Raw genomic sequence first — 9162 nt, forward strand, 5'->3', positions numbered from 1 at the left:
TACAAAACCAAGAACGTCAGTGCGGGGTCAGGGAAGGGGTCCCCGGTGTTGGCCCTTCAGCGCTTAAGTCAGTCATAGGAATAGTAGAAAAATGGCAAAGAACTATAGCAACATGAACCTAATCACAAATGATGCATACCTCCGGCATTGCATGGCCCGCCCCTTTATATAGTGTTGTAGTAGCAGATGTGCACGCTTCTCAAGGCACGTACATATTTTCTCAATTATCTTATGAAAACACTTGTTAGAAAAGTGTCTCTGACACCATTCCTTAACAGGACGTGCAAATCTCTAACATGACAGTAGAAGCTTCTGTCATATGATTTGCCTATTAACCATGCCCTCTGTCAACGACACTAATTCCCAGAAGGATACAATGAGCTAAACAAGGGGTCCCACTGTTTGGCCTAGAAAGGGAGCCGCTCGGCCGTGATCCCCACCCAGTCGATCTCAGCTGTTCTTCTCCACGATCGCTCGATTCGGTAGGTTGTTCCTCACGCGACCAGACATGTGGTCCGATCGGACTAGCTCTTATAGGGTCATCACAGTTGTGAGCATCTAATGTCTTCTCTATAATCGTCCTAATCGGACGAATGATCTACTCATATGAGCCTCCGAGCCGAACAAACCTTTCAGACCCGTTCGGCTAATTACCATCGTTTCAGCAACCTTTAGTGACTAGACAATTTTCTACCTTTGATTATCTTAATTTTGACCTTCACGTTGATTATTATTCTCATCTTTGACTCGTATTTGTGGGATCCCTTTACCATGAGAGTATATTAAATTGAAGTGCATTTTTTTTAATACACAAGTCACATGTAAACTATTCTATGCTATTTTTACTTTTTATCCCAAAGAAATTTACAAATCAACTGTGAAAATCTACAAATAAATTCAAATATTTTGTTTTTGTTTGGTATATATGCGCAACTTCCTTTACACGTCTGTGCACGACGGCTCGGCAGCTGTTGACAGATGTGGTGACAGCGACAAAAGACGGCGGGGATCGATAAGTGAGGACTGGCGAGGCGAGGAATCCCGAGCGAATAGCGTCACAGGATAGGAAAAGTTAGATTTTAGAAAATAAAAAAAATATCAAATGACATGGCATAGAAAATTTTGGATTTTGGGAAATAAAAGAAAAAAAAATCCATGCTCAGATGCCACATTCGCCGTCGTGCACAGACGCGTAAAGGAATAATATCAACACTATATATAAATCATTAAACAAGGGTGAAATTGAGCAATTTTAGCCATGCAAATTGTTTTGACAATCAACATACGAAATAAATTTATAATGCATGCAAAATTGAAGTGTGAAAAGACTCCAATTTTTGAACCAAATAAGAATTTTACTACATTTATATGTTGCAAATGCTATATAGAAACACAATCCATAACCAAATTTATTTGCATAGTTACAAGTCACACCCTCTCACGACCCAGTTGTCTTCACCAATGCTCAAATCCTCCACTTCATGAGTTTCTTTTTTTTTTTCAAAAAAGTGTTCAAATCATCCACTGGACAAAAGCATGTATCTCAAATGAGGGCTAATTCATTAGACTCTCAATCTCTTAGGCTCCGTTTGATAAAGAGTGATAGGATTAAAATTAGATTGATTATGATAGGATTGAGGATAAGATTAATAATCATTCCATGCTTAGGCATTATGAATCTCACTCCTAATCAACTCTAATTCTACCCTTAATTAATCCTACTAAATGATATATTAATAACTTTTTGAAAATATAATCCTAATCCTATCATCCATATCAAACGAAAGCTTATTATATAACCTTTATAATTAAATAATTTTTAAATTTTATCATTATTAATCGAATCTTCTCTACTTTACATACGTTCAAATTAATAGGTATATTTATCATATGTATCTAACTCGGAGATTTATTCATCATCTCGTATTCATTCTATTTTAGATGCATCTTGGTCCCTGGGATTATGATGTCGCGGTAGGACATCTAGATTATCACTCAGGTATCCATAATTCGATCCTTAGCTATGCAGTATTTGCAAGAATTTTTCCATTAAATGGGAGACAAACAAAAGATGATAGGCTTCTAGGTTGGCTGTCGCGTTTCCCAATTTACCCTGATGGTAAGTAGAAAAACATTAGTGGAATCAAGCCAGTCATCCTCAGAGATAGTCAATCAGGTTAACTGAGATTATTATCTTTTTTTTTATTTCAAATGCATCTTGTCCTCAGGGTCATGGTGTCACAGTAGAACATCCAGGTTGTTATGCAAACACTCGTGGTTCAAACTTCGATTACAACGTATTTGTAAGAATTTTCCCTCTAAATAGGGGTGCAATCAAAGGATGTTGGGCTTCTAAGCTAATCGTCGCGTGTGCTTCCCGATTTATCCTGGTGGTTGGTAGAAAATTTCCGTAGGATCGGGCCGATCACCTTAGAAATAGTCAATGCCGCTAACTGGGATTATTTTTTTTCAAATGCATAAAAAAACTTTTTCGTAACAACCCCAAATTCTTTTTTTTTTTTTAATATTCTAACTTATTTGTCCTATATTCACACGTCCAACTAAGCTCATATTTAATGATCCATATAAAAAAATAAAATAAAATAAAATAAAATAAGGGTATTAGGAGATAAAGCACTTGTAATTATAATCGAATCGTAGCAGTGATCTGATTATAATTGGTTGTGTTTCCTCCTTGAGTCCACCGTCCCCTCACGTTATAATTTAGGTTGGAGCGGATGACCAGAGGCCGCCCTCCACTTAGAGCTAGGCTGTTAAATATACGGCTCTTCGAGAGTGTAATTTTGGATATTCCAACGATTTGTTTAATCAATACAAATTGTGACCCGAATCTTGTAGATATTTCGATTCCATCCAACTATGATGCTATAGCTTCAATTCGATTGGTTCTTAACAAATTAGTATCCGCAATTTGTGAGAGCCGCTCTAGCTATATAAGAAATCCTTAATTATAATTAAAGGAGGATTTTTAGATTCAGATACTATTCTTGCCCACTACCAATGATCTCCGGATAGTCTCTGACCATTCGCCCCAACTCAAACTATAACATAAATGAGACGATATACTGAGAGGAATCACAACCAATTATAGCCGAATCATAATCATAATTCCCTAATTTATTTTTTTTATGGACTAAAAGATCCGCCCCTATCTAATTAGGGGTGAACAAAAATTTAAAAAAAAAAACAAATTAATTGAAATAACCGTATTTAAAAATTCAATTAGATTATTTTAGTTTTTTATTTAAAAAAAAATCAGTTCAATTTTTAATTAATTCAATTTAATTTCTATTTTAATTTTATAATTCAATTAAATTGAATAAAAATATTAATTTAATTATTTTTTATTTAAAAATATAATTAATGGAATAAAATCTCATTTTTTAATTAAAATCAAATAAGATTTTAAAATTTCAATTAATTCAATTGAAATCTTAATTAATCGATATTTTATCGATTCTATTTTCATAATTAAATTTAGCCGATTCAATTTTCATAAGAAAATTCAGCCGCTTCAATTTTCATAAGAAAATTCGGTCAATTCAATTTTATAGGAAAATTCAATCAGTTCAAAAAAAATTTCAATTTGTTTAATTTTTGATCTATTCAATTCAGTCAGTTTTGACTGAATTCTCTACCCTACATCCAACTCAACCTTAAAAAAAAAATAAACTCCATTGTTTCTTCTATTTTACTATCTGTAATCTATCCTTCTTTCAGTGCTCACATGTGAACAAGTGAACAAACTAAGTCACAAATGCAATAAGAGCAGCCAAAGCTATCAAGAAAGCCAACAAGTAAACATTATGACATGAAGACACGCAGAATAGCTCCAAAAAAACAACAAAAATATTTGATTACAAAAGTAGCTGATGGATACCAAAACACAAACATATCAATACTTCACAAAGCAACTACATCAAATTCAAACTCCACCCATGATTCAACATATTCTCAGGCCAAGAAATAAAAATTAAAGGCAAAAATAGATGATGTCTACGGAAACAAGAACAGAACAATAATTATTAAAACTATCAGATCGAATTTAAATCGCCCGCAATTTCGCAAAGTCACAGAAATGCTAGAGTTGAACAACAGAAAGAGATTGATAAAAAGAGCGCTTTTGGCACAATCGATAACCAATTTACTAATAGAAGCGATAACTGAGCTCAGTCGAGTGGTACCTCGGCATCTCCATCGCGGATCTCCTGCTGAAGATCCTTGGGGTCCTTCCCATCGACCGTGCATCCGACGGAGACACAGGTGCCCAGGATCTCCTTGACGGTGCCGGAGAGATCCTTGGCCATGGACCTGGGCCTCATCACCCGGGCAATCTCGACGACGTCATCAAGGGAGATGTTGCCATTGTGCTTGATGTTTTTGGTCTTTTTACGATCGCGCTCGGGCTCCTTGAGTGCCTTAATGACGAGGGCGGCGGCGGAGGGTACCACGCTGACCTTGGCCTGCCGGTTCTGCACAGTGAGCTTCACCGTCACGCGGAGGCCCTTCCAGTCCTTGGCCGTCTCCTTGGCGATGTCTTCTCCTACCTTCTTCGGGGAGAGACCCAGAGGGCCGATCTTTGGAGCCAGCGAACTGGCGGCACCGACTTCTCCTCCAGTGACTCGAACGTAGACGTCCATTATCTGCGTGGGATCGAGCTTGGGAGGCATCGCGGCGTCGTTGGCGGCAGCAGTGACGATCCCGAAGAGTCGATTAGGGTTTCGCCTGGGGCGGGAGAGTATATATAAACGTGAGAGAATTTTCATTTTGACCACTGTAGTTTTCTTAAATTTAAAAGCTAGCATTTTGAAGATGGAAGTAAGTTACAGCGTTTAATTGTAATTTAGTGTATTTATCGTTCTATCCTTACTCCTAGTTACATAAATTCTATAATTCATTAAATTTAATTGAATAAAATTACCTATACGTTAAGTTTCTTAATCTCCATGAAAAAACATTTATGAACAAAACTTGTTTTGGGATGACATGAAAATCGTTTAAGTATTAATAACTAAGGGAGAGAGTGAAGTGACAGAGTGTTAACGTTTGTAGTACATTTTTAAAAAGATAAATTTAAACTAACAACATTACTATTAAGAACAAATTGGAATAATTTTCATAGAGAATGACATAAAATGCAAGTATTAATTTCTGGATTTTAATATGCAAACACAATATATCTTATAAAAGTTCTATGGCGAATGTAAATCCAGCCCCCAAAAAACACATTTTTAAACTAAAGTTTTCGATAAAGCTGGACAAACTTCATGCAGTTTAAAACACGAATTCAAAGATGAAAGGAGTTCAGTCGTTCATGTGATCAAGTGTTCATCGGCTCCGGGCTGCTGGATGAGAGGATGTCGAGAAGGGAGTTTTGTGGCTCCAGCTCTTCATGCCAGAGAGGAAGTGAGTCACCGGAGTAGAAATTCTTTGTGACACCATCTGCATTTATCTGTGAAGGCATAAGAAAAACAACTGAGAAGCATAATCTAAAGTCTAAACAAAGCTCCAACGTGATTAGTCTGCCAATTCTTTTAAATCAACAAAGGAAAAGAAATTAATTGAAAAGGCCAATCAGCAAATTTGTTTCATTCAATCAAATCAAAACTCTATCATCCAAGGAAAATGAGAACCATTTCTGGGATCTAGCAAGTACCTATTGAAGAAGGTATGCAAATGAACAAATAAGCATATGAAAGCATTGGCGTTAAACATTGATTTTATAAATATTTAGAGCTACGTGAATCATCTCCCTCAACCCTCTCCCTAGAGGCATTGAGACTTGGACCGCATGACTGGTTTTCATAATTTATAAATTGAATCAAGCAAATTATTTTATTAGTATGCATCCACTATATGCATATTTGTAGGTGTGCAGCATACGGATATGCCTTTGGCAAAAAAACATAATGATCGTTTCCTTTTTCTTTTCCCTTGAAAATAGATATTTGCTGCAAAAATGTGAAATCTTTCACTAGTATTGTGCTCGTTGCAAAATATATACACAGTTAAGATACTCACTATAACTGTCCGAACAACACCTCCACTTGCTCCGTCCCGTGCAATAGCGAGAGAGACAGCCTTCACAACTAATTTCTGCATTTGGGATGAAAAAAATGTCATTCTCTGTCTGATAATTTCTTCCTAATGACTGATTAAAAGAATGCAAGTGTAGCTAGTATATAATCCACTGTGCCTGCATATAATGTTGCAATTGACAGAAAGGAGATTAAAATTGAAGAATAAGCAAATAAAACCGTTTGAACTCTCTCAGCATTGAGATGAAAATAACAGAACAACAATGAAGCAAACAGAATCCTTCAGTCTGTCATTCATAGTACTAAACAAAAAGAAGTTTACAGAAATTAACTCAATTCTTGAGAATCTTAGTTCTAATCAGAATATAGAAATCCTTTTGGTAGATAAACTTATTATTCTTTAGAACGTGACAAGAGAAATGTGCCAGTCTACTTTTAATGATAAAATGGAATATTTATTTACAATAAGCTTCAAGGAGAAATACGGCACCATTCTAAGTTAAATAAAACAATGGAATTATATATCAAAAGTACTTAAGGCAAATGTCATGGACTGAATATTTGGCACAAATTCGCTTATTTAATAGTTGCATCACCACAACATTCAGAATAACACAGAAATTTCTGCTCAATACCATCACTGCAGAGAAACTAGATCTTTTGTCAAAATATCTCCACTCTACAGTAAAAAAACAAAAAACAACAACTTCACATTTCATACCTCAGCTTCATCTTTGCTCATCCCCTCTTTCCATGCTTGGTCAAAAAACCCATAAAGGTAACTTGAGCCAGATCCTGCGACAAAAGACCAAATTACATACGATCATGCACAAGACAATGAAAACAAAAGATTTTTTGATTCTCACTATCCAGTTTGGCATACCCACCTCCAATTGCAAAAGGCTGCTTCAAAATAGTCCCTCCAAGGGGCACTGAATATATTTGGCCTCCTTCATATTTGTCCCATCCACCAATAATGACACCCATTTGCAACATATTCTATAAAAAAATCACAAGACAAGTGAGATAATAAAGGTATGTTACATTGCAGAGCATATTAGCTAGGAAACAGTATATTTGGTACCTTGTTTTGATAAGACAATAATCTAACTAAATTAGCTGCCACCTTGACAGTTGCAGGTTGCCCAAGTTGAATTCTGAAGAAAAAACACAAGTCCAGTTAAACCACATTACCTATACTAATTGGTCAGATCATAGAACTAGAGCAGGCTAAAGTTTAGTATCGTTATGCAAAGACTTCACATAACAAACTATCAAGATCTGTGTTCATATAAAAAACCAACATAAAAATTAACTCACGTGTGTTGATGAAGGAAGTATCTGACATAATCAGAGATAACCTGGGAATCAGCAGCCTGCAAGGAAGAACAAATTTGTCGAAGACTGCTTTTGTCCATAAAAATTTGGAAAAAAAAATAGAGTTGTAGAAATAACAATTCAACAGAAACTAATTCCTCCACGGCTGATGATGTTTATAAAGGCAGGACTCAGGAGATAAGTTAGCAAATAAAGAAGACACCGACTGAAATATAAACCAAATTAAAAACCTGAAGCAGATACAATGACATAAATATCTGAGGCAGCAAAGGTTTAGATTGGCAAGGTAATTTGCTACACATATGTTCAGTTTGACTGGTGACTATGCCACCATCAAATTTGTTAAATGTTAGGACTTCACACATAACATTTGATTTACTAAGGGACTTGCCGCCTTTTATAACAATGCAAACATGTGAAATGTCTAGGATACAAGAAAGTTAATTACATAAGCTACAACATATCTCCTTTCTATGCAATATGTCCCCAACATTTTGCATACAAGAGAAGCAGAAAGAAACTTTGATAATCTAAGTGGCATAGTGTCCAATAAGCATTTTAGGTGAGAAGGAAATGATTATTGACAGCAGTAGCACAATTTCCATCTGTTTGAGTCTAGGTCTACAGTTTACTGGTTGGTTGCCCTCTCCATCACTCTTATGAGCTAAGAAGATAAAGAGACATATTTCAAGCAGGAAAAAATTGCATCAAAGTAACCGTGCACTAAGAACAAAATACCATTCAGAAAAGGGAGGTTATTTTAAGGGCAGATCTCATTTGAGAAAATATCGACTCTCAGGAATATGAATGGAATAGACATAGTGCAAGGGCAGGAAAAAATTTAGATGAAAAATCACAAGTTTTAATTAAAATAAGCTATGATAGTTTATAATAGAAATAAACTTAAACTAAAAACATAATAATTAATAAGGGTGTTTCATAGTTTATGATAGGAATTAGTTTAGTCAAGTAATCCTTAAAGAATCCGCAATTTAGAAATACGATTCAATGCCAGAATGTAATCCAAGCAACATAAAGTATCACATTCAGCAAATCAACTCCGTCAAATTAATAAGCTGGAATTGAGCAATGAAATTATAATAATGGCAAGCAACACAATATCTCAACGTAAGCAATTGACAAGCAAGAGTCACGAGGCAGTTACCGATCCAGAACGGCAAATGTATACGTTGTCTGTCAGCTGGGTGATCTTGTCCGACGCCCGATTTGCGACATACATCCCTTAATTAAAAAAAAAAACACCAAAAGAGAATCATTCCAAAATGAACTCTAACAAAGATTTCCTCGGAGTTTTTTTTTCCCTTTCTTCCTTCTTTAACTTTTCTAGTACCAACCTGTGCTCGTCCTGGAATCGGCGCCGAGGACGACGCCGCCGTCGTAGGTTACCCCGATGATCGTCGTTCCCATTGAATGGGGAGCATTGAGGTCGAAATCCATCGCGGCTACGAACTGGAGACGAAACGAGAAGAAGCAAACTCAAACCCTAGAAACGAGCGCCTGCGGATCGAGTCGGGATCGCTAAATATACAACTCTGCCCCCTTCTGCAAGAAAAGCGAGAGACGGACTCACGTGCGTACCACGTGAAAATTAAAACGGGTCGGAACCTGGTAGACCCTCTAACCCGGCTGGCCGAAATCAGATGCTGATTGTATTTGAAACTCGTAACCATTTTAAATTAAATTTCTCAAAGTAATTAAAAAGAAAAAAACAATGTTTAAAGACAATGTGCAAATGCATCAAAAT

The 9162-nt window shown here is 36.1% G+C and overlaps 2 protein-coding genes across 2 annotated transcripts; both read right to left on the reverse strand.

Annotated features, from left to right (window-relative positions):
• Window positions 1-4024: 4024 nt before the first annotated feature.
• Window positions 4025-5099, reverse strand: LOC122001277 (60S ribosomal protein L12-1-like). The gene has a single exon (XM_042555937.1). The coding sequence runs from the start codon at window positions 4824-4826 to the stop codon at window positions 4191-4193; it is 636 nt and encodes a 211-aa protein (XP_042411871.1). The 5' UTR covers window positions 4827-5099; the 3' UTR covers window positions 4025-4190.
• Window positions 5100-5114: 15 nt separating this feature from the next.
• On the reverse strand, window positions 5115-8945 carry LOC122001276 (proteasome subunit beta type-6-like). Its single transcript, XM_042555936.1, has 8 exons — window positions 8753-8945; window positions 8563-8639; window positions 7380-7435; window positions 7144-7216; window positions 6947-7058; window positions 6781-6854; window positions 6043-6117; window positions 5115-5473 (listed from the first exon to the last, which is right to left on the reverse strand). Exons 1-8 carry the CDS (start codon window positions 8853-8855, stop codon window positions 5342-5344), a joined length of 702 nt encoding a protein of 233 aa, XP_042411870.1. The 5' UTR covers window positions 8856-8945; the 3' UTR covers window positions 5115-5341.
• Between the last annotated feature and the right edge of the window lie 217 nt (window positions 8946-9162).

The sequence above is a fragment of the Zingiber officinale genome, chromosome 7A, assembly GCF_018446385.1.
Source record: "Zingiber officinale cultivar Zhangliang chromosome 7A, Zo_v1.1, whole genome shotgun sequence".
In the NCBI taxonomy this organism is placed as follows: domain Eukaryota; kingdom Viridiplantae; phylum Streptophyta; class Magnoliopsida; order Zingiberales; family Zingiberaceae; genus Zingiber; species Zingiber officinale.

Coding starts and splice junctions, on each gene's coding strand:
- LOC122001277 (XM_042555937.1), bottom strand. CDS start 4,826: ATGCTAGCTTTTAAATTTAAGAAAACTACAGTGGTCAAAATGAAAATT.
- LOC122001276 (XM_042555936.1), bottom strand. CDS start 8,855: ATGGATTTCGACCTCAATGCTCCCCATTCAATGGGAACGACGATCATC. Junction 7,436..8,562: donor ACATTTGCCGTTCTGGATCG/GTAACTGCCTCG, acceptor TCTTCCTTGCAG/GCTGCTGATTCCCAGGTTAT. Junction 7,217..7,379: donor TACTTCCTTCATCAACACAC/GTGAGTTAATTT, acceptor TTTTTTCTTCAG/AATTCAACTTGGGCAACCTG.